The sequence below is a fragment of the Pseudochaenichthys georgianus genome, chromosome 21 (genome assembly GCF_902827115.2).
Source record: "Pseudochaenichthys georgianus chromosome 21, fPseGeo1.2, whole genome shotgun sequence".
Lineage (NCBI taxonomy): Eukaryota > Metazoa > Chordata > Actinopteri > Perciformes > Channichthyidae > Pseudochaenichthys > Pseudochaenichthys georgianus.
The window spans coordinates 13,764,401-13,790,476 of NC_047523.1; the positions used below are offsets into that span (position 1 = coordinate 13,764,401).

General features: G+C 38.8%; 1 protein-coding gene across 6 annotated transcripts in view; it reads left to right on the top strand.

Moving 5' to 3' along the window:
• epb41l5 (erythrocyte membrane protein band 4.1 like 5) overlaps positions 1–25,162 on the top strand; it is a 55,714-nt gene extending 30,552 nt beyond the window's left edge. The window contains exons 8-26 of one of the 6 annotated variants that reach the window (XM_034109709.1): positions 81–201; positions 2,347–2,434; positions 2,561–2,649; positions 2,759–2,828; positions 4,458–4,627; positions 5,432–5,538; positions 5,721–5,739; positions 6,685–6,730; positions 7,095–7,210; positions 15,841–16,013; positions 16,422–16,519; positions 16,699–16,833; positions 17,792–17,859; positions 19,218–19,340; positions 20,031–20,112; positions 21,650–21,730; positions 22,164–22,226; positions 22,476–22,603; positions 23,279–25,162. In XM_034109709.1, coding sequence (XP_033965600.1) covers positions 81–201; positions 2,347–2,434; positions 2,561–2,649; positions 2,759–2,828; positions 4,458–4,627; positions 5,432–5,538; positions 5,721–5,739; positions 6,685–6,730; positions 7,095–7,210; positions 15,841–16,013; positions 16,422–16,519; positions 16,699–16,833; positions 17,792–17,859; positions 19,218–19,340; positions 20,031–20,112; positions 21,650–21,730; positions 22,164–22,226; positions 22,476–22,603; positions 23,279–23,348 — 1,847 coding nt within the window. In that variant the 3' untranslated portion in view covers positions 23,349–25,162. Of the gene's footprint in view, positions 1–80; positions 202–2,346; positions 2,435–2,560; positions 2,650–2,758; positions 2,829–4,438; positions 4,628–5,431; positions 5,539–5,720; positions 5,740–6,684; positions 6,731–7,094; positions 7,211–15,840; positions 16,014–16,421; positions 16,520–16,698; positions 16,834–17,791; positions 17,860–19,217; positions 19,341–20,030; positions 20,113–21,649; positions 21,731–22,163; positions 22,227–22,475; positions 22,604–23,278 lie in introns of all 6 variants that reach the window. The other 5 variants (XM_034109712.1, XM_071207136.1, XM_071207137.1 and 2 more) reach the window with 5 other exon arrangements.
• The last annotated feature ends 914 nt before the right edge of the window (positions 25,163–26,076 follow it).

The following is a 26,076-nucleotide window of genomic DNA, read 5'->3' on the forward strand; positions in this document are numbered from 1 at the left end:
GCCCCCCAGCCACCCCACTAAACTACAAATCTATGTGGTGAACCTGTGTGTCTTAAAGTGTTTATTTTTGTGTATTTCAGCTGAACTTGGCGATTGTGACCCATTAGAACATAATCTGGACCTGGTGTCAGAATTTCGCTTCATCCCCAACCAGACGGAGGACGTGGAGCTAGCAATATACAACGGATGGAAGGATTGCAGGTCAGCATGTCACGAAAACTATTTTTTTACTTCTATTTATATTTAAGTACATCTTTTCCAAGAGGGTAACAAGAAGTAGCGCTCCTTACTTTCTTTGTTTTCTTAAAGGACTTAGACTTCTTTAATCAGATATTTTTAAGGCAGAATCTTTTAATGTATTATTGTTACCCACAGTTCTGAAGAACATGATGAACAAACTTGGATCGTATTTCCTTCTGTTATATTAAGCGTGAAATAATTAAACGGTTAACAACTGTTTCTCAACGCGTCTTCCTCACAGGTCTCTTGGGTATTTTGCACATATCTGTGTCTCTTAAAAAAAGGTGAATTTGGGAATTGTAGTCTTATTTTATTCCCTTGACATCATATGTTGCCACTAGGAGACAACATTATTTGACTTATTCACAACAACATAAAATGGCTCTAACATTTATGTTTCTATTCAATATGTAGTGTTACCATAGGAACACATGCATGCACATTGTGTTGCAACCAGGGTAGGAATTTCACGACGGCCATGACGGCCATGGCCATTGTTGCCCCTCGGTCTGGCCGTTATGCCCCACAAATAATTGTACATCCTACGGCCACCATGGCCTTTGTGCCCCTCATACTGTTAAAATCTCGAAGTTGCGTTAAAAGCGTCAGAGCAGTGGTCTGGTCTCTAAACTGCATTATGCTGCATTCACAACGGACGCTGTGCGAATATTCACATTGCTCTAATCGCTGCAGTTTCACCGCGGTTGTCAGCTGTGTTTACTCCTGTCATTCAAACTGGACGCACTGGAGAGGGGGCGGGGCTTATATCCATGTAAATACTGTGGTAGAAACCAACTACAACACAATTAACATATTTAATAATAATAATAATAGATTAATTTTGTTAGCGCTTTTACAGGTGCTCAAAGACGCTTTACAGATATAGTGAAGATCAAATAAAATAAAGGAACAACAAATAAATATATAGTTAAAGTTAAAGTCAAATAATACAAAAACAATCACACATTAAAAGCCAGATTGAAGAGGTGAGTTTTTGTAAGTTAATATTTTACCATGATTTAATTGTAATACACGTTTCAAAATGATGCCAAAGTAACTAAATACTGATAACGGTTAGTAAAAACCATGAATTAATGCTTTGAAAAGTGTGCAGACAACCTTTTTAAAATGTGTGTTTTCTGAATGGAGACCGGATCGATCAGGCTAAACTAACCTGTAGCTGCTGCGTCCACACTCACAACAACGTCTTAAAGACAGAAATAAAGCAGCGACTGTATTCACCATGACACTCGAGTTGAACACATTTATTAAAGAGACTCTCGGGACACACACACACAGACTTTTTTCCATTTCAATGTATTGCTTGTTCATACAGTTTAATGTTTGCGCTTCACTGTGCACTGCTGAATGATGTATGTGCAGAGTTTGACCCTTGAAGGCTGTTTCTTCTGCTCTGAAATTGAATATATACATATTAATAAAAATTTTGATTTTTTTATTTGATTTCGGATTTGTGAATGGGAGAAGTAGTAGATAGAAAACACACAAATTATTCAAAGTAGAGTATTTCATTTGACATACGGTAATACTAAGGAGGCATAGGCCTATATGATGATATGTTTGACATTATTGATATTAAAAAAGCGATTTGTTTTCCATGTCATTCGTGTGTTTTTCTGAAAGTGAAGTTATTTATTTGTAAGCTCCAAATCCCATGTTTTCCCTCAATGGCCTTTGTGCCCTGGCATGTGGCCTTTGTGCCCCAAAACAATGTGTGACACCAAAGGCCAAATGGCCTTGCCCCTAAAATTACGAAATCCAAGCCTGGTTGCAACATGACATGGTTCTATGAATATATATTATTTAATTGTCTTTTTTTTCTTCTTCTTACTCCCGATGGATTCTCTCTATCAGACTCACGATACTCAACCCAGGTGTTTCCATAGTGAATATTATGGTTCCAATAATGTATTTTATTACAGAGAAGTAGCCGTTTTACTATAACTAAACTAGTGCACATACTGCGTCTCATCACATTACTTCTGCTTTCAATTCTTGTGGCTTGAAGCTGCCATTGTGTTTTTGATCATGCACAACATCAACCATGTTTTGTTTCTCCCCCCCTCCTCCCCTCCTCTCCTTCAGAGGTCAGATGCCGGCCCAAGCTGAAATTAACTACCTGAATAAAGCCAAGTGGCTGGAAATGTATGGGGTGGACATGCATATGGTCAAGGTAACTGCCACTCACTCTTTCTCACTAGCATGTACTGTACAACCTGAATTGGAAGTGCCCTCTATGAAAGTGGGGAAGTGAAAAAGAATATGCGAGAGGCTAACAATATCTTCTTTTTTTCTGCAGGCTAGAGATGGCAACGAGTACAGTCTGGGTTTGACACCCACTGGAGTTCTGGTGTTTGAAGGAGAAACAAAGATCGGGCTCTTCTTCTGGTATGTTTGTTATTTTTCATTTATTTGTATCCTAAAAGAAACACATTTTTCAGATTTCATCAATCCTCCCTCTCGGTGTGTTTATTTGTTTTGGAAATATGTGTTGTAGGCCCAAGATCACCTGTCTGGATTTCAAGAAGAGCAAACTGACTCTGGTGGTAGTGGAGGACGATGACCAGGTGAACACACGCACACACACGCACACACGTGCACAGACACACACACACACACACACACACACACACACACATACACACACACATACACACACACATACACACACACACACACACACACACACACACACATACATACACACACAGATTCTAGGCATACAGTGGAATGTTAAAAATGACAAACATGCATTCATCATTACTCACAGTAATCCCTCTTGACAACATGAATGACCAAACTAAATTCTCCCTACATATTTGATGTAATGAATGTACTGTATTTACCACACTTAAATCACCCAACGTAAGTGAATTACTAACTAGTAGCAGTCAATTATAGATGGTATCATAAGCATTTTTAAGCAGGTGTGGATTGTTTCATGCTGAATGACTTATTTCCAAGAAACGTATAAACACATGGAGAAAGTTCGTCAGATCTTTTAATTAAATCAATTTGTCTTTCACGAAAATCAAAGTGTTAGTGCTGGTCGACTAAGAATGTATTTATTGGGAGACAGCTCTTGTAAGAATATACATCTTTTGTTTGTTCGTTGTGTAGGAAGATATTCACATGGGTCATTCATTACTAATGAGAGATGCACAATTTGAACAAAATTAACAGAATTTATAACAATAGAATATACAATTATATTTAAATGCTCCAAATAAGGATGTTTTTGTCTGTAGAATAGGATTAGTAGCCCGGGACTTCTATGTTGCTGTACAACTTAATTCAGAATAATTACTAATATTTAGCTTTTACTTATTATTGCATTTAATGCCATTTGGATTGTCCATTTTGTCATTTCAATTACAATTTGATTCATTTTGTAGGCCTACAACGATTGTCAACGATTGTCAGCATCATACATAACATCTGAGCACTTTAGCAAGTTACAAGCACTAAAGCAAGTTACGTTCAGCTGATATTATAAAACTTGATATTACTAAAATTGTAAAAAAACGGCTTGTAATACACCGTCCCCCTCATATCTGAGCATTTCGAATAAAAGGAAACAATTGAACAAGGTAAATCTCAACATACAAAATAATAAGCAAAGCTTCCAAAAGTCTGTCCCATCTTTTTTTTTTTTAAGCTATAAACTAAGAAGGTTATTCTTCCTAAAACTTGTCTAAAGCAGTGCCTGAGCCCTGACAGAGGCTGCTTCCAAATCAAAAGGCAACAAGGCTTAGTATTGTACTGCCCAGAGGCTAGTGTATATGAGAGAGAAGGAGAGTCTGTTTATGTCCAACCTGGAGGTCCGTCAGTGAGGTTAATAAAGAAGCCTGCCCCCTCTGGTATTTCTGGTATGCACCTTTCTCCTATACACAAACGCACACACACACACAAACTTCTTGTATCCCAGCTCTGTCCTAAAGAGCTATGTTGTATGCCAGTCTTTTCCCAAAAATGTTTTACTGTGCATTATTACATTTTCTTGAACGACATTCGGACCTGGAGGATGGTTGTCTTGCTTTTTAAGGGCTTTCTTTATAAATAAATAAAACTCTAACATCAGCAGGATAAACTCTAACTGCTGATGTCCACCTTGTGAAGAACATGTTGTATGTCTCTTAAGTGAGAACTTATCAACTCTTCTGTGTCGCCCAAATTTGACAAACGATCCTTCCCAGGGCAAAGAACAGGAGCACACCTTTGTCTTCAGGATGGACCACCCTAAGGCCTGTAAGCACCTGTGGAAATGTGCCGTGGAGCACCATGCTTTCTTTAGGCTGAGAGGGCCGGTACAGAAGAACTCAGCCCAGTCCGGATTCATCCGCATGGGGTCACGCTTCAGATACAGGTAACAGACAGATGTACCGGCAGATCAAAGGTTTAAAGATGCTTTTGAATTAGGCACTTATTGTTTTCTTGCGCAAGTAAGTACAAAAGGTTTGGGATATCCTTTTGTATAAAATACACAGGGCTTATTAAAGTTCTCTTGCAATATTTAAAGGGGCCCTATTATACTGTTGGGGTTCTCCCTTTCCTGTAGTGTGTTATAGGTTATTGTTCATGTAAATGGTTTGCAAAGGCGTGTCTCTAACACAGCTCTTTCTCGTGAGCTGTATCTTCAAAAATGGTTGTGGACTGCACATTCTGAGCACGAGTGACCTAAAAAGAGGCTAGTTGAGATAAGCGTGGAAAACAAATGCTGCTGGGATTGCTTTAAAGGGGGAGGGTAGGAGGTGTGGAGATGGGTGTGTTGAATGCCAAAGAGAGCCGTGTGTTTGTTTCTGTACTGTGTCTCAACCTACAAACAAAGATAATCCTAGTTTGATGTGTAAAAAAACACGTGCGGACACACAGATACTTGCATTGGTACAAGACAGGCACTCAATGTCAACATTCTGCTGCGGCCAGCTAGCTCCCTTCTGTGTGTTTAAACATAACCCAGTTTGGATTAGCATTGGCCGTAATGTTGGTTTTACACGGAGGTTACAGGGTTTTGTTGTTTATAGATGGTTATCGCTCTGATGGGTCCGGAGTTCACCAGGGGTCATTTTTTTTTTTACTTAACAAAGAATAATAAGAAAATGTCTGTTGCATTAAATTCTGCATTGATCAGGCTTACGATTATAGTGTTAATATATTTTTGTGTTTCCAGTGGAAAGACGGAGTATCAGACAACCAAGGGCAATAAAGCGAGGCGTTCAGCATCTTTCGAGAGAAGGCCCAGTCGACGTTACTCCAGAAGAACCATGCAGAACAGAGGTGAGGACAGCACTCGAACTCACTCTTGCAAAGCTGTGTGTATATAACAATATCAAAACGTAAAATATATTACATGACAAGCACTTGTTAACATACTATCAACTTATACTGTGAGATATTACCCTTCTGTATATTTATATTTTAGAATCTTTCTGAACTGTCTGTTCTTTGTGTTTTCACAGGACCGTACCATCCCCAAGAGTGAGTACACTGATATTTAAACAATGTTACCATGCCATTCCCTAATAAAATTACCTTACTCTTATCAATTGTTGTAGCATCGTTGCTGTGTAGTCCTGTTTTTAAAATAACATTGTAAAGTCAAGCACTGGAAAACACTTAGTCAAAGGTCATATAAAAGTTTCGACAGTGCTTAACGTGCTGTAACTCACACACAAACAAACACATTCAGTTCCACCATAAGCCTTGATTTGTAATCTTGTGTGTGTGTGTGTGTGTGTGTGTGTGTGTGTGTGTGTGTGTGTGTGTGTGTGTGTGTGTGTGTGTGTGTGTGTGTGTGTGTGTGTGTGTGTGTGTGTGTGTGTGTGTGTGTGTGTGTGTGTGTGTGTGTGTGTGTGTGTGTGTGTGTGTGTGTGTGTGTGTGTGTGTGTGTGTGTGTGTGTGTGTGTGTGTGTGTGTGTGTGTGTGTGTGTGTGTGTGTGTGTGTGTGTGTGTGTGTGTGTGTGTGTGTGTGTGTGTGTGTGTGTGTGTGTGTGTGTGTGTGTGTGTGTGTGTGTGTGTGTGTGTGTGTGTGTGTGTGTGTGTGTGTGTGTGTGTGTGTGGTCAGTGGTAGTTTTAAGCCGTCATGGGACCAGTTGACTCTAAACATTGTGATGTTTAATTCTTCTATGACCTTGCATCATACCTTATTGGATAGGTAAAGTCCTTTTTGGAGGCAAAAAAAGATTTATTTTTCTCAGAAGGATGTAGCTTTGCTTTCATATGTAAGAATTGGGAGCAAGGAACACCTGGTAAATTGAAAAAGTAGTGTAATGGAAAAAGGTATTGTCATTACATTTTAACATCTATGAAAAAGCATTGTGGGAGACTTAAAGAGACCTTCATCTTTTATGTAATATTCATAATTCTTGCAAAGTGTTTACAATTTGTTCTTTGAATAAAATCTAAATGTCTTTCTTTGCTCAGGATTCTCACCTCTGGCAATGGCTTCAGCTCCAGCAGAGTAAACAAGGTGAGAAGCAAGATTCCCGTGTTTATTCAAATCCTTACTCCATTATACAGAAAACTAACTTTTCTGAGTTACAGAAACTCAGAAATGAGACCCAAAGTATCAAGTAAAAATCCAAATTGAAGTAGGATAAAAGGCCAGTAATTGTAGATATTTTACAAATAATTATTTTGTATGGCTAGTGACAGCTAACATACAAAAGTCTAGAACTATCTATGACAACTTACAATGAAAAGTATAATAATTCCTTCCCTTTTCTCAACATTTTCAATACCTTCCAATCTCATCCTTCTTTGTGGCCATCACTTCTACCACCTCTACCATCCTTACTCTCTGACATATGTTTTGTTTTTCTTTCCGCCTGCAGGCTCTCATTAGAGGTGCACGGTCAGCTGTGCCTGCGGTCAGCCCTGTAGCTGCTTCTGCCTGTGCACCCATGGAAATCGAGGCTCTACCCAGAAGTCCTGGAGGGGAAAAGCGGAGGTTGGTACCGGAGTTCAGAATCAGTTATTTCCAAAGCCTGTTTATTTTTTGTTATTTTTTAAACTCACCTTTCACTTTTTATTTTTTCGAAATGTGCTCCAGGCCCGTACAATTCTGATCTTTAAATGCCTTTAGAGAGTGGATAGGTGATTAGATGGATGGATATTTTTGAGTTATTAGGGTAAGGGTTAGTATGCTAATATGTTAATATGCCTTATGCCATTGACGACTTATAATCGTACTCACTGGCGAACAGCACCAAGTAACTGAAGGTTTCGGTGGGACTAAAGGCTCCCGTTGGTTGCTGACAGTGGCTCCATAGCGAGGTGTGTTTTTCATGTTCTAATGACACAAGAGTGGCTTAACATGGCTTATCCACTGACCCTGTCTTGCTGTGACTAGGGAACACACGGAAGAAAGAGAGGAAGGCAGACACAGAGTATTTGTGTGTTTTTGTTCTATTTCCTACCTGCACATCTCTTCCGTGCGTGGCTGTTCTATTTAGAAGTCCAAGTCATTGCATTCACTTGTCACGCATCATGTACGTTGAGGTGTTCTCGGTTAAGGCATGCAGAAGGGAGCTTTATGCTTGAGTCTGCATTTATGGGTGTTGCTTGGTAAAGTACAGCAGTATCAGATATTGGAATTCATAAGTACAATATTTAGCCAGGTGGCATGTTCAAGCTAAAGAAAGATGGATACAGTTAATATTATTATTATTATTTAGATTTGTATATCACTTTCAACCGCTATCTACCCCATCTCAAGGTTGATAAACAATGGTATTGCTCATCACACTTGGAAATGATTCTGCGTACAATTTGCACCAAATGTAGGCACATGACCTCATTTAAATATGTGCAATAGCAAAGGAGCACCTAGAGACTATTTGCTTTGCTGCGCTGATAGGGACGCACGTTGAGAATTACATGGTTTCTTTGTGTCTGATTTTACTGAATGTTTTCCCCCTTTCTTCAGTCAGTGTATTCTTCTGGACAGTGTGTTTATACATTTAATATTTGTGTGTGTGCATAACAAACATCCATGAACTCTCCTCTGTTATAAACCTGCAATGTCCCCCTGTGTGTTCCAGTATTAACATGTACTGAGGACAGAATGGTCTTGTGTGGAACAGGCCAGGTAGGTACCAACGAACCTCGCCATCGCTCTGGCTTTAACCAATCAATTGCTGTGCAGTGTCGGCTTTCAGATTTTTGGCTTGGAAAAGGGTTTTCTTGCGATGGAATCATCTCCTGTGATTTGCTGTCTTGTCCGCTTTTGATCAGCATGAAATGCCAAGCTAACGGGTGTTGGAAATATTATGATTAATTTTTTCGGGTGCTGGGTTCTTGCTACTTGCGTCTTTAATCAATGACATGACATGATTTCAGCTTTGGATCTGTTCAGTTGAAGGCTTTGGAGCATTGAAGTTTGTAGACGTCTTTACTTTCAGTTATCTTATGTCATGATGTGCATCCTGTTAACCATCTACCTGCTCATATTTAAATCAGAAGTTATCTTTTTGCCAATAAAAAACGTTACCAATAAATGTACAGCCTATATAATTAGTGATGCTCAAGCATTACCAAAACAGATTTTAGATTTACGCTGGTAAGAAAACATGACGGTGTAAAGTAGGTACTCATACTTCCCGATAAGACTTATCAGGCTTCTAGGGAACAAAGCTAATTCAGATTTACAGCTCAGGCTGATCCTGTTTCTAGTAAAGAATATTTCTGTTATACTAAGAGGATTGCCAGTTATAGGAGCAGGAGCCGTTTCTTTGTTATGTATTAACCTGAGAAACAGGATGCACAGATATGACCTTGGATCGAGCCGTGCATAGAGAGATCGATGACCTATTGCAATGTTTTTTCTGTATCCTCCTCTTAGAATTTGTGGCTCGAAGGTTAAACGGTAAATCCTAAAGGCTACAGAAATAATTATCTTAGTTGTCAGGAAAAAATATGAATATTTGATTACATTTTCATTGACACGACATTCAGGGCATACAAATCCGTATTTATATATATATTTATATATATATATATATGAGTATGTCAAGGCTATGACACAACAAGTTTTTCTAAGACTAGTAAAAGTTGTTTACACTGATAAATAAATAAAAAGTCTCACAATGTGGCAGCAGTTACAGCGGACAGGAGGAGGATGCTTTGAAAGAGACTATTCCGCTAATATCTGCGACTATTTCCTGATGCTCTTACCTTTCTCATTCCAATCCTTTCTCCCTTTCTTTAATTACATCGTGTCACTGTTCCTGCATGCATCATTATAGCCCTTGGCTGTTACATCTTCTCTATCTCTCTGTCTGTGTTACTTCAACTGTACATGACACAAATGAAAATAATTACTAATATGCTTAAGCCTATACAATTATGATATGATGCCTTTTATACTTATAATATAATCCAAATGATATATATATATAAAATGAAGCATGATGAGGGCGGGTAATATTTCAGGAATTACATCTGAATGTAATGTTCTCTTAATTAAAGTGAATGTGAAAGGGAAAAAATACTAGCATGTCTTTTTTGCCTAGGAACCATGTGCCACTATAATTGGATCAACCTTATCACACCAAATTATATTTTTTCTTTAACTAACATACCACTTATCTCAGAAAAGATTCAAGTTATTTTTCCTAAATGTAAAACTTAGTCTGAATATTGCCCCCATCATACTGGTTCCGTACGTGTTTTTGACCTAGAGTGGCCCTTGTATGCCGTCGTAACAAACGGCTGTATTACTTTGTCATGTATTGCTGTGTCTGTGTTTGTTGCCCTCTCTCTGACCCTTTCCTCACTCTCTTGCAAACTGCTCCACTTCTATATCCTTCACTACGCCATTATAATAAATGAGTAGATAACTTTACATTAATGCCTTTGGAATAAGTTAATCACATTTTAATCTCCATTGCTAACAAGAGGAAATGGGAACATTTTAAAAAGGTCAATATAAGTTCATCCCCCGTAAATCTAGTCAAAGATCATTGGGTTAGTCACTGTTTAGCGGTGGAAATGGGAAACTGTATGCTCCCTTGCCTCTTGTGTTCCCAGTGGAGCTGCCGTCATGAATAACAGCTTCTGACTCAGGGCCTCCAGCTCTGAATATATAAACGCAGTTATGACATAGGCCATCAGCTGCCAGAGGTGCAAAGCCAGGTCACTGATGCTCCAGAGACACCCAGTCCACTTCACTCCGCTCAAGTGTGCAAGTCACACTTGTCAAAGCACACTTTAATGCACAACAGAGCACAGTGTAACTGAAGAAATGTACCATAAGTTACATGTCTTCTACAGTAACTTGACACGCCGAGCTTATCACGACCATGAACACCTCATTTATTTATTCATGCTGTGTTATGCCCTCTAAAATAACATTTTGGTTAAGTTGTAGTACAACAATGAAATGATTTCCTATGTTAAAATTAAAGGAGCTCCTAAAATAATTATAGAAAATCAAAACCCAGTTTATTTTTCCCAACTTATAAAATATTGACACTCAGTCAGAGGCTATCACCGTCTGGTACAGGGGAACTTTGTAGTGTCTATATGAGAAGTACTGGGCCTTTAACTGACTCCAATGTAAACCAGTCATCATCATTATTAGACAGTTGAAGCAAAATACTTTTAAGTGCGAGAAAATCAGGAACGTGTGTCATGTACCAATATCACAACAATCTTTTCTTAAGCCTAACACTTACTCACTAAACATATTTAGTTACAAAACTAAAGTCCTTTTTCTTTCCAAAATGATCTTTTACCAAGCCAAACACTTGTGTTGCCTAATCCTAACCAACACCAGCGGAAATTGACTCGACACAACCAAAACTGATGAATCACAATTTAAAATGTGCCACTGATCAAACATTGAAATTGATCAGATGGGAGTGAGAATGTGCTTCTTTAATCTTTAAAGATGAAAAGGGTTGTCTAAATGTCAAGCCATATGCAATGAACTACACTTTAAAGAACCAAGCTTTTCATCAGCGACCTCACAGATCTCTTCTCCTGCCTCTCTGCTGTTCCTCTTTTCATGTCTTTATATCTGAGTTACTCAACGTATGCCACTGTTATCTCTCCCACCTTCATTTGCATACAATCAGCTTCTCTTTGCTGTTTTCATTCAAAGCTACCCTTCCTTTCCCGCGCCAGTATTGCTTTCCAGTTCACTGTACCTACACTCTCACTCACCCCCCATCTCTTTACACCCCCCTCCTGTTTGCCCACTTCCCTCCACCCTGTTCTCCTCAGGTCTCCTCTTCCTCCACCCTTCCTGCTCACATGTCTCATCAAAGCTTCCAACATGAAGTCAGACAGATCCGAAGAAAAGACAACGGTCTCACCCTTTGTACTGACGTGAAATGGACGGCATACTGATAAATGTGCTCAGCGGGGACTCACCCTTGAACAAAACGTGTGGTATTTGTGGTTGTGACCGGAGACATTTGTTGTGAATGAAGCCGTGCCTTATTTACTGAAACATTCCTCAAAACAAACAAACTCAGACTCTCTCATCCCTTTCTGAGTCCTCGTTTCCTCCTCTTACTTCTCCTATGTTCTCCATAGAGTGGTGCAGGAATGAGTCCTTAAACCTGGAAACGAATTAGCATTTTAGCACTTCCAGTTCACTCGTTTTATCAATGCGTTTTTGGTTGGATGCCAGAAAATAAGGGCTGTGGACGGTTAACACAAATCTAAGTACATTTAACGGTTTATTCTATGACAAAAGTTATGTCAGTAAATACTCCTTTGGTAAATCTCAAGCTTGTGTGTGTGTCTTTAAAAGCGGCTAAAGAGGACTAGCAAACATCGTCATGCCGAACATTAGCTTTCTCTAGCTTAGCGGTCATGACATGCGACTGATGACGTTGTTTGTAGATGTAAACATTAGCCATTTACTTCTGGCAATTGTATTTGCACTTTAACATCATGAAAGCATTGTTAATATATGGAGATTATGCTGCCGTGCCGAACAAAATGTGAAAGTATCATAAAAGTGTGTTTGCCAAATATCTTATTTTCTGCCACGTTTAGAAAATTCAATAGTAATAACCCCAATGCTTTTTGTCCAGCCCTTGCAATGCTGACTACACAAATACATCGTCCCTGCACCACTTTATTGATTCTCCTTCTACACATCCTTTCTGTCCTCTGCCCTTCACTCTTAAGCCTCATGGTGAAACCAGCCTGCTGGGGGGGAATGGTATCGATGTCAGGCTTAGGAATTCTACTCCACTCTGCAAGGAAACTATAAGTCACATAGTTCCAGGAAGGTCTAACTAAGCCCTCTTCTGTTCTCATTGCATTTCTCTCCAAATGAGTTTTGTGTTTCTTATAATATTCCAAACACTGTCGCTGTTTTAATTTTTTATTCGCTCATGAAGTGATTTTTTTTTTTAGTAAGAACATTTCATTTTTCTCTATTTTGTATTTAATCTGATCCGCACATTTCAAGGATCTGCTGCTCTGTTTTAAATGAAAGTTGGATGAGAAGGTTAATGTGTTTCTTAAGTTCTTCTAAGCTTGGCGCAAACCAAAACAATTGAAGCAGGTCAACAGAGTTGTTTTGGCTCTGTCAAAGCAAGGTGCTTTTCCAAAGAATCTGAATGTATTAAGTTTGCACATCGTTTCTTGTGTTTTGAACACATTTTAGAAATGCTTGAAGAGGCCTTTTGGAAATAAGCAGTTGGTCCATGCTTTAAGCTAGCCTTAAAGCCCTATTATGCTCTTTGGGTTTTTCCCTTCCCTGTAGTGAAGGGTCTGCAAAGGCTAAGTGCCCCAAGTTCCCCCCCCCCCCCCCCCCCCCCCCCCCTCCTCGCCTGAAATGGAAATGCCATAATTGTAGTCCTTTTTTTAATTCCGTAACATAGTGAAATTACTATGTAACACTTGCGCTTCTCTTGGCTAGCGCTCGGACACATTGTACGTGATATGCGGGACATCTCCAAGTGGTGGACCAATCATAACAGCAGACTGGTCTCTGGTTTCAGACAGAGGGTGAAAAGAGGTGCTGAAGCACAGGCAATACGAGAACAATTCTGACTTTTCTGAACATTAGAGCATTGAAACATGTCACAGTAGAGGTACAACATACTAATATGAACCTGAACATGAGCATAATAGGGCCATTTAACCTAACCTGGACTTAACACTCAGGAATGTAATTCTCACCGACCTTCTCATCCAACTTGTTCCGAGAAATGAAACAAGCATAACACCGTTGTAAGATGGTTGTAAGTATATCAAAATCAAATGGAAATTATTTATCTACTGTAATTTGTGAACACAACTGCAATGATGTTGGCATAGTTGGGGGGAGTTATTATATTAGCCCAGCCACTAAGGTACTGTTGGGTTTGTCTGTAGAAGGAATCACTTAATGCTTACCTACCGTACAGCTCAACTATTCCACTGTAGTTTTTTTTATTGCACAGTTCAATCAATGAAGATGATTTTGTAATATTATTGTTTAGTTTAATGTTTACAATATAACTCTGACCAAAGGATGTTTATCTGACTGAATGTTTGAGAATAAAGACAGGATTACTCTTGATATAGATAAAGTATGTAGCATTTGATTTACTTTTATAACGTTATGCTACTGTATACACACTGTTAGAGAACGATAACCAAAGAAATGACTGTCGTCTTTCTTTTGCTGTTACTCAAGTTGTACCCAAGCTATTTAACACATAATAAATATGATTCAAAATCTAGCCACATGAGGTGGGTTGGTATATTGATGCTTTCGTATAGCACAATTAGAAGGAAAAAAAGCATACACAAGGCTACTAGGATTTAACGTGAGAATATTGACTTTTACTTTAAATAGTCCCTATTGTGCTTTTTGGAGTTTTCTCTTTCCTGTTGTGTGTTATATAGGTTTGTGTGCATGTAAACAGTCTGCAAAGGCTAAAATCCCAAAGTTCCCTCTAGTGGGAATGCATCTCGTCTTAGTGCTTGAACCTTTGGGGTATTTAAGAAAATATTGATCTCCCAATGAAATCCCTGTTTTTGTAACCTATTACTTTAAATACATTAAGAACAATGCATTGTGTGTTTTGCTAACATAAGCGTTGGATGCATCCTCACTGTTTCCTTCATGGATACCTTAACATGTGGGAGTGTTTATATATACATTCTATTTGAGAGTCCTCAGGCAACACATTGTACTTTTCCTCACATCTTTGTGTTTGCAGTGCTTTAGCAGTAATATAGTTCTCATGTTTCACCGTGTCTTCGGGCTATAGAAATATGAGGTAATAAGTACTGCGCTGCTGGAAGAGCTTCCACCGTAATCCATGTATCGGATGTTTCGCTTCGGGTCACTTCAAATTCTGAGGATATTACACCACTTTTTCCTTCTAAAGTTATTGCTTTCTCTGAAGACTTATTTCCAAGTACTGAATCATGCTTCTTAGGAAAACCTTCTTCAGAAATGTTATATTCTTTCTCTCTGGACACACATTCTCATATGTTTCTGGTAGAAAGGACAGTAACTGCTTTGCTTTTGTACTTTGTTGTTTTCCTGTCAACTGCATTTTCAGGATTGTGGGATTGTCTTGCCAAAACAAATGGATCTTAGAATATATTATATATACAATATATATTGCATGGTTTTAGCTTGGGTTGTTTGCCTTTTGGTTTGTCTGTCAGCAGGATTTCAGAAAAAGCATATTGGACTGGATTTCCTGAAACTTGATGGGAAAGTGTCCAATAGGCCAAGAAAGAACCAATGAAATGTTGTAGAATATCCACATGATGGGACAAAAGCACACATTATGTTTCACTTTCAATAACACTGCAACAATAGGGATTATGCTGCATTGATGTGGTGTTGGAACAACTGGAAGAATGGATTCCATCCTGGGAAAATGTACAGAAACAGATATGTTGTTTTAATGCCCTGAGCAATAAAAAGCAACATCCTTCCTTATGAACTCACCAAAGAAGATAGCGTCCATAACTTTGGGAATGGTACCATCGTAGGAGCATCAAAAGGGATATTTAAATAATCTGCTGCTGTGTTTTTAACAGTTCTTCAATAAGAATGTCAATATTTTCCACTATTTGTAAACATTGAAAGGGTTGTTAGCCTAGCTTAGCACAAAACAAGTTGGAAACGGTAGGATAACGGTTATTTTTGCTCTGCAAAGGTGCTTTTCCAAAAATCACTGAATTTTTTTTAATATCTATCTATACTGTTTTTTGTGTTGAACAAGCCTCAACACGTCCTGGACTCAAAACTTAGAATAAAAATGCAGGCTTAAGTGAATTGGAGGTCTCTGCTCTTTGTGTACCGTTAATAGATATATATTTTTTAAATATCATTTTGTTGCTATGTTTCTGGGAAGTAATACCAAAATGTGGCCTTGTACATCATCATGGTCCCGTTTTGACATCTTTGCCGAGTCCATTTATGTCTTATGGCTGCCGCAGGTAAGTTGTGCAGCTTGTTGATCCAGAATTATTCTGTTTTATTTTTTTCTAACATTTAAATGATTCCCAACATTGTTTCTGTTTGTAATCATGATCATTTTATAAACCCAGAGTTGATGTGATGCTTATATTATAAACTCCTTGTCTCCTTTTCTCTGTCTCTAGTTTGCCTATTGTTGACCTGATGGAGACGTGCATTGATGATGTCCTCCAGGCTCCTGCCGTCCCCACGGTGACGGCTACAGACGAGGCCGGAGCAAGCGGCTCCTACGCCCCCCCCAGTGCCACCGGGGAGGATCCTCTTGGTCTCGCTGGTGAGCGTACAGAAAAACCACAAAGTAAATTCGGACCGTCAAAGGAAAATGTTTTACTCAGAAATGTCAAAAGAATTAAAATCTTGTCTTGGAAGCCTCTCGAATAAACCACTTTATGTATGAAAAATGTGTTTCATAAGATAATACAGTGTAGTGACAATATGTCAGACTACGAGACACTTCGACTCATTCATCTTATTTTAATACATCACTGCTTCCCATTCTTCAGTTATTTAAAGAATTGTTAACTAAAGAAAGACCCCAGAGATGATGTGTTCAATGATACATAAAAAAAATGGAGGGAAGTAAAGCAGGATACTGAAAAGAGGAACATTTTAAATGTAATTTCCTTAGTTATGTGTATGTTTTATTGTGCATGCTCTGAAATATCACAATGTAGTTGTATTAAGGTTAATGGCTGTGTTTCTCCAGAAGCAGCAGCCCGTCTGAAGCAGCTAGAGTTTGAGACCAGTCCGCTTCTCACTACCCCGAAAAATAACATCAATGTCAACATGACCATGAATAACCAGGTGGGTAATTGTTTATAAAGTATCTATGTGTATTTCCAACTTCAACTAAACAATGTCGTTCTTCTAGAAAAAGGCTGGTATCACAAACATGGAGAAATAACCATACGGATATGATAGCATTTTTTCTGGTTCGTGTAGAAGTTCTATTTTCCTCAACTATTTCTCTCTCATCTCAACAGGAGGATGTGGTGAAGCTGACTGAGAAGTGTGCTCTGAACAGCACAGGCAGCAGTCCTGCCATCACTCCTCTGTATGTCCCGGAGGAACTGAAGAGTAACATCCTGAAAGCACAGGCCGAGGCTGCTGCCCTCAAGGTGAGGAACAGAGCTTCAATCAAAAGAAATGCTTTGTTTTATTACAATTTGAACAACTGTCAGTCTAGAACAGGGGTCCGTTGTCTGCACTGTTAACCCTTTGGCTTATATTTCAATCAACTGCACAGTATAAATCTTTTGTAAAGTACTGTAGCCTTGCTGTTTGCAGTAATGTTAGTCCTACAATTCAGATGGTGCTAATATGATCCGTGAAAAGTCAAACTGAAGTGAGGGATATTATCCATGCTTATTTTCTTGTCATAACCTTTTGATAGTTAGAGGGTACAATTATTTGAAGTGCACTCTTGTGCTGGGTACTTTCACTTTTAATGCTGCTAAATGGTTTTAAAACTCAAATCTGATACTTTCATGTATAAAATAATGGAATGAATCTAGGGCCTTGGTTTTCTAACTTTCAAAACAACCCTTTTAAGCTCAAACAGTGACTAATTTTACATGAACAGTATTATTTTCACTTTGAAAGGGGTCATGCAAATAACATATTCAGTGTCTACTATTAAATATTGTGTATGAAGCATTTTCTGATCAAGGCATGGGGTTTGCCAGATTTGGATAATATTTAGTTTTTAAGAGCATTCTTTGGGAATGTATACAACACATTTAGTACTTGTGTCTCGATCAAGGGTTTAATCGCAGTTTCCGACACACAGCCTCATGACTGTTTACCGCCAGCTCTTTTTGAAACGTGAATACATATAACGCATACCTTATCAAGAAGGTGGTTGAAGGAATGAGGGAGGCTATGTGCACAATGACGATACCGGTGGAAACGTTCAAGTGGGAATACAGCTTTACAGCTTAGTAGGATTATTGTGTTTTTGAAATAAGGGCAAAACCCAGAATAATCTGTGCAAATAAGAATAATGCATGTTTGTATTAGTCCTCCACCCTCTATCCATCTATGTATCCATGTATTTCTACCTGTTCTTCTGTGTAGGGATCTTTGGAGGAACATATCGTCATTGTTGGAGAAAAAAACTGTAACGTGCAGGAGGCCTCGGTCAGGTATGACCATACACAGGAATCACTCATTAATCAAAGCACAGTCTATAAATCAAGATAGAATAAATGTACCTTTTTGATCTCACATTGGGAAATGGGTTATGATACAGCAGCAACATGTTTATAAGGCACATTGCACATGAGTTTAAAATGCAATAATATTCAATAAGATCAAAAACACAAACACTAAATATATACATATCATAACAGCCGAAAGCTAAATATCTATAGAATACACAATAAAATATGTTAGAATACACTTTAATAGAACAACTTACTACAACAATCAAATATATAAACATATGATGCTTTATACACACCTATTAAAATTAAAAAATTGCAACTTGCATATTGTTGTTTTATCATAAGTGTCCAAATAGTTATTAATAAAAAGATAATATGATGTATAAATTAAAGATAAATCAATGAGGAGGTTTTTTCTTAGACCACCAAAACATATTCAGCCGTTCAACATGTTGTGTTTGGTTGTTTTTTTAAAGTTTTTACAGAAAAATCTTCTCTCCTTTTTAAAAATGGTCCTTACAGTGGAGTCAGTCAGTATAGAGCCTACATGGTCAGGAAGAAAGCCTTTGTCAGTCGTGCTCCATTGTCTTGAAATTAGGCTTCCTACTCCTCCTCCTCCATCTTCCTGAGTCATGCCAACTGTCAACACATTGTCTCAGCCAATCTCCGCACACCCTTCTGCTCGAGCTGATTATCTCCCTGAATATTCATGAGGATTATCGCTGTAGCTCAAAACATTACATCACCTGCAGCTCATTCTTACAAGCAAGGCTTTCATCGACTGTCAGGCAAATCCCTGTCGCCGGGTCGTATCCGAGGCAGACAGTGGAACACGCTGTTTCAATATAAAAATACTTTGTAATGACGGAGGAAATGTTTGTTTTGACAGTTGCAAAATACAAAATAAATAACATTTAATAGAATAAATATTATATAAACATAAGAAGTTAATGAAAAATGTGAATATTGTACTATAATATAAAACAATTAATAAGTATTGAGTATGTAAGTCGCTTTGGATAAAAGAGTCTAATAAGTAACATGTAATGTAAACATGTGTAAATTACAATTGATACAGTTGTGTATGTAAGTATTAATAAAGATATCAACACTTTTTCTGGTATTTTCCCATAAATGCCTTTCAAATCTTGATTTATAAAGTCATTGTTTATTATCTTAAGGATATTTTATCATTTATCAATGTAAAATAATTTATTATAATCTGTCATGCGAGTAGTTTTTTCTTTAAATATATATACTGTATATTCTACTCAAATGTCACATTAATTAGACAAATAAAATATATCATAAATGAAGTATGTGCCATCTGTTTCCAGGTTGAAGGTGCGTACGGGACGGATGGGCAGTAACTCGTCTCTGACTGTCGTCAGTCGCCCCGACAACCAGGAATCCTGGGACCTGCTCAAACCGGCCTCCTTGGGCTCATCAGCCGGGGTCAGGTCAGTCTGTGTGTCTGTATGAACTAAAGGGAAAAGTTATTTCATATTTCCTAAAAATGTAAACGTAGTCCAAAAGATTTTGATGATTTCACACATTGACAGAACGAACCTGGGTCCCACTCTTAAAGAAAGAGATTACAGCACCCACCTGCTTTGACTTCAATTGAATTATCTGAAGAGTAAAGTATAAAATACACAATCATCTGTTGTCTTCCAATGTGTTGCTTGGTCTTTGCTGACATCTGTTGGCGTGTTTGAGTATCTGTGTTGAGTCACATGACTTGAGTTCTGCCTGGATACTGCTGCCGTCTCCGCTCTAAGTGTTTACAGTAGGATGACACAAAAATGCAGACGCTTGACCAGACAATTCACAAAAGGCCCCCGAGGCCCCGGGTTCATTGATGCAGTAAACGCTCGCTCTGTTCAGCCTCTTTATCTCCTACAGTATGGAGAATTTCCACTCTGCTGTGCTGACACAATGAAGCCATTAATCAATAACTCAATCACACAGCATTCAATCAGGAAAGATTACCCCTTAACTATATTATCTTGCAAAATGTGATACTACTGGGTTTTTTCAAAGCTTGAGGGACTTTAAATATATTACTGTGTGGGTTGCTGTGAGGATTTTCTCTCTGGAGCATAAATCTATACGTCTGCTTATTCTTTCTCTTTTGTCATGTCCGTCAGTGTGGAGAGGCTGGCTGAAGACGTAAACCCCTCTGTCCCCAAGATGCCCTCTGAGCCTGTCTGTGAAGCCACGGCACCAAAGGTAAAACCATTATTAATAGTTTAATTATTTACTCTGGTGCGTTTACATTTTTTTACAATGGAGATAATAGCCATGTGGAATCTTTGAATACATGAAATAAGTGAAAATTAGTTCATCAGAACCTTTTTACCCCCTTTTCCGTCCCTGCTAGAGAGCAGGGACTTTCGTGGGAGAAAAAGGTTCCTATGTCTGATTGGCTGGGCGGATTGCAAACCACGCCCCGTAAAACGTAAAACTCCCAAAAAGTTTTGTGAAGCCGCCATTTTATTATCCTTGCATTAGCATTATTAGCATTAGCCCAGCGCACACACGCAGAGTGACTAATTTATGGCAACACAAAAGAAAACATGGGAGCGGTGGAGATGAGGAGGTGTCGGCGTTCTGGCGATTTACTCGGAAGGCTTCAGTAGAGTCCCAGCAGCTTCTACTGAAGCCAGTCCCCAACTCCGAGGACTTCCGGCCGGGGACTTTGGACGGCAGTATACGCCGTGAAGTTGTTTGCGGCCTGCCAGTAAACCCAAAGCAGAAGAAGAAGAAGTGACGTCAGCGGCGCCATTTGCCTAATCCACCCCCAGGGACTTAATCCGGTGTGAACGCGATCTGTATTTAGTTCATGAGAACTAAAGAGTTCTCATGAACTAAATTCTGATGAACCTTTGTGGGAAAAGTACTGCGGTGTGAATGCGCCTAATGTATATTAAAGATGGACAAAAAGGTGATTTTGCCAGATAATCTTCAATGCTACAATACACTGTAAGGAGCTCCACAGTCCTACTCTTCAATTCATTTTATTCAACTAGATTTTACCTTTTAATTAAAAAATGTAAGGTAAAAATCTTAAAACAATGATGGAAATATGCAAAAGGACATACTATCCAAAGCTTTAGAAACTGTTACCCAAACGCTAATCAGAAAGTATATCATATTAATACTAAACAATATTTATTACTAACACATCAAGTATTGTACATGTATTATACAGAACATATTAAAAGCCAAAAAGATCTTAATAATGCAATCCTCTCATCTTCTTATTATAGACACATGTATTTCCAAATATTTGGACTACCTATGTTGCAAATGTATTATCTTTTCAATTTACACACGGCATCTATTGCACGTCTGTCCGTCCTGGGAGAGGGATCCCTCCTCTGTTGCTCTCCCTGAGGTTTCTCCCATTTTTCCCTTTAAACTGTGGGTTTTCTCTGTAAGTTTTTCCTTGTACGATGTGAGGGTCTAAGGACAGAGGGTGTCGTATTGTCATACTGATATTCTGTACACACTGTGAAGACCACTGAGACAAATGTAACATTTGTGATATTGGGCTATATAAATAAACATTGATTGATTGAATCCTGAATAAAGAGTGTGGCACTTGTGTAATCTGAGGGAACATCTTATAATAAAGATGTACACGTCTTTAGAGAAGATGCCACGTGTATAGCTCGTCTGTGAAACCAAATGTAAAAACGTTGATTAATAAAAAACTTGTCTAAGTTTTCTGTGTTGACATGTTTTGGTTTGTATCATTGTGCAGGTTAAAGCAGACGAAGTTGACCTTCCAAGCTCCGCCCCTCTGTCTGACAACCTGATCGATTTCACCGATCCAACCCCTGTGGTAAGATGCACTTCTACCTTGTGTAAAACTCCTACAAATGATAATAATTCAATTCAAAACCTTTATTTATCCAGGTAAAATCCCATTGAGATCAATGATCTCTTTTTCAAGGGAGACCTGCTGAATAATAATATCCATAACTCATGAAAAACATATTTGCGTATGAACCTTTTAAGATTCCAATGCTACCAGTTTTAAGTGCAAAAGCATTTCTATAAGCCTTCTCCATCGCTTTTTTAAGACATGCAAAAGCTTCAGACATTAGCAAGCTGGGTATTTACTGACATTTACTCACAACAAATCTCAGAAGCTTGTTTTACCACAGATCATTTTTCTCACATATGTTCATTTGGAAACGTTAACTCATGTTGTGGTTTCGGACTCATTCCTGCACCATTCTAATAAATGTGAAAATATTTGAATTGTTTTTCAGTTGCCTGCAGTGCCGCTGCCCAAACCTGTCATCACTCCTCGCTGGATCATCCCTACCACTGCTGTGAGTATCACTCTGATTTGAATCTGTCTAACTCCTCTCCTGATCAACCGTCTGCCACAGGTTCTAATGAAGTTAAACATTTTCATGTTTATTGTTTTTGTTTTAAATGTCTCCAATGTCCTGACACTGGTGATTCATGACTCAGCGTTTATTTTCCACATGCACTTGCTTAGTCGCTGTTCTCATTGGCTGGTGTAGAGGCTATGTAGAGAATGACCTCCTCCCTTCTCCCCCCCCCCTCTAATGCAGCCTCCCGGCGTCTTTACTAACGGCCTGCTCGACCTTGAGCCCCCCGCTAAGGTCAACCCTCCTCTCCCCCCAGATGTGGGAGCATCTTTCACCCCAGCTCTCCCTCCACGTAACAACGCCTCGGCCAGGTAAAACTCTTCACATTCAAACCCAAGTGGAGCTTGTCTTTAGAGTATGTGGTCGCATGCTGCCCCCTGCTGGAGTCACACTGCTGCAGGAGGTCAGCTATTCACTGCAGTTCTGCTTGGTCTCTGCTACTCTGAGAAATCGTGAGTGAGTGAGTGAGATCTCCTCCTCGTATCCGAGTTTTGCTTCCCAACCCTGCCACTGTGCTACACTTCCCGCCCCGCCCCCGTCTAACTGTACAGAAAGCGGCGAGATGCATTTCCTTAGGACAAGCAGAACCGAAACTAACACTTCTAAACGAACAATGGCGGACACGTACAATTTGCGAATGAGTTCTGCCTTTTGTAAACTGAATGTATCAATAATTTGTCAATAAATCAGGCAGAAAAACGATTGACAATTGAAAGATCTACTTGTCCGATATTGTAAATAACACGTCCCGGACGGTGCGACGTGTACTTTTTCGCACAATCATCATCTATTAATTTATATACTGTATACAATTCTGTAATCAATCAATACAAATCTGTCAATTCTGACCTCTTGTGCTTTTGATACTTTAACTATATTTTCTGACCAATACATTTGTGCTTTTAACTAAGTTAGATTTTGAATCCAGGATTTTCCTTTTAACAGAGAATGTTTACTATTTAAAAATATTGTACCCCCCCCCGCAGCACTATGAGAAAGCCGCCAGCCTCGGAGGATGGAGCCAAACTCAGAGGTCTCCTGACCACTGAGCTCTGAGGGAGAAAACCAGGAGCAGCCATCACAATGTTCACCCCCCACCCTCCTAAGCTCCTCCCCCCTCACACACACAAGCAAACTGGATCAGATGTGCTGCGGGCTAAAAGGAGAGTGAACACGGGGGGAGGCAAACCCTTCACTTAACACAGAAAATAATAGAGATGTGACAGATGTTCACAATAACACGACACCAAGCCCGTAAAACCACATTTAGCACCAGTATTAACATATAGAGAACACTTGTGGTGTGAACTGTATGAGTTAGCTGTCGGTGCTTAAATCTCATGACACTGTAAGGTACATACGGCTCAAAGGGTAAGTTGTTTCCCCCCCCCCCCCCGTTTGGGGTCATGCTGTTTATTACTGGTGGATCCCTGCTACTGTGAGATCTTCTGAACACACAGCTCTAGAGCTGGAGAACACTGGATGAAGGACTGACATCTATAAAAAAGAAAGACTTTAAATGTTGATCCCAAGAGATTTAAACGCGAGGACTCTTAACATGATGGATATGATACTGTTCTGTCCTTGTAGCAATTTGTTGTTTTTAATCCCACTCAATACTACACTTGCTCTGTTGGTAGCCACTGGATGTACTGTAAGAACTTCACTGGATTACTTTTGCAACACTGGACCTTGAAACTATTTGCTTTGATGACACTAGAGGTGACCACTTTCATTTTTCAACGGTTTTCATTATCCTGCTTTTTTGTCAGTTTGTATGTGTTATGCCCGTCACAGTGCTTCTCACGTATGTCCGTAGCAGCATGAGGACGTTTCGAACATCACTAACAACATGTTTTTCTGTGTCACTTTTTGGACCTTATCAGGACTTGGCGTGAAAGTTGGAGATGAAATACGATCTTATACTTGGTGTCCTTGAAAGCACCGCCTCTAAAACTCACTAATATAAGAAGAAAAACGAATAATCTATGAAAGTACAGACAGAAAAGTGAAGGAAAACCTTTCAAAGTGACATAAAACACAATATTTAGCTGTTTCTTTCACATCATTTCTTTACATTTTGAGATTTTCTGAGACATTATAATTATAATCTCTGAGATGTAATCATTTTCCTCAGAATATCGCCCTCTCCTTCTGCTCTGTATTTTTGTTTAAGTTGGCCTTTCTATACCCTGTTGTAACACATCTCTCCCAGTATTAGCGTGCTGTCGTCATGGCCCCGCCTTAAGGAAATGAATGTATTCAGAAAAGCTGGAAAAGACACGGTATGAAAACATGTTTATCTAAAAAAGTGCTGACCGTTTATACCCGACGGAAAACATGTGAAGTCTCTAAAAAGCTGGTTTTATAAATGTGAAATTGAGGCCTAATTCTAAATTTTCTGAGTTATTAATGAATTATGTCACTTTTTTTTTTTTATCTCAGTCCCCTTCACGTATTAACCACCCAGTCGGGACCCTCATTGAAATGATCTCTGAAAGGGATGTCATGAGTGTTTTTACAATGTCTTCTTAGCAGTGACAGTTATTTATGCTACTCCTCAGTGTAATTGTTCAAATATGACATGTTGTCCAAAAGTGTTGTAGCGTACAGTGATTATGTATTGTCAGTATTATGACATCAGCTGGCTGTAGATACGAAGTAGATTTATATATTTTTTGAAAATGATGTTGGCAGTATACACACTGAGCAGAACTCTGCATTGTTGTATTTTCTAATTGAAGTAGGGAACATATTACTGACTGGAAAACAAATAGTGACGTCTCAAATGCAGTTTTATATAAACTTTTATTATTTTTTCTGGAATACCTGATCATAATTCAGTAAAGCTTTGCTACAGTAGAAGTCAATTGTTCTTGATTCTTTTGTTACTGTTGAAATGATTTGCTTATGATTACATTTGGACCTGATTCGCTGTCTGCTGGGCCAGATGTGATCTCTGTCATGTTCGACCAGTTCGAAGCAATGACCCGGATCACTGAGGGGGAAACATCTCATTTCATAGTCCTGTTTCAATTGCCTTGCTCTGGAAAGCTATTGTATCGTTATCAGAAGTTGAGCAATGACAACTGACTGTTTCATATAATGAAATGAGTCAAAGTAACAAAGTGCTTTTCTTTCCCTCGCAGCCCCCCTTGTTTTTTGAAGAGTAATCCCCAAAACAATGAACATGGTTTTCTGAGATCTTGTTTACTTACAGAGGAAACGTATTATACTCTCAGGTCCCAGGACATCATTAGATAATTACATTAACAACAGCCTCATGTCAAACCATTGTTCTCTCCGTTAGTCGAAACGTCAATCTCTCAGTTATTGCTCATTGGTTGACAGAATGGAGGGCACTACAGAACAATTTGAGCCCCTTTGCCTTTTGTTAGTTAATGAACAGTATAATTCACTGCTCAACTGGTTTGTACAGTGTGAAATGTTTTGTATTTAAATCGGCCCTCAGACTTTTCTTTGCAGATACACTCTGATCGCATGTTTGTTTCAATTAAGTATGTGTACAGTGTACAATTCAGCGTACACAACTCTCCAATCTATGTCGTGAAGGTGGTAAGAGTCTACACAATAAGTACTGTACTACTTTTATAAAGTATCAGACTTTTTAACAACAGACATTTCATTTCTCATGATGGAATGAGCACAGACTTGCTAATAACATTGTCTGGAGTTTGTTGAATGCACAGGAGCCGGACCCTGAAGCTGAAGCAGCTGAATGGACAGCCGTAATGTCAACATGTCTTCAATGAGAAAGACCATT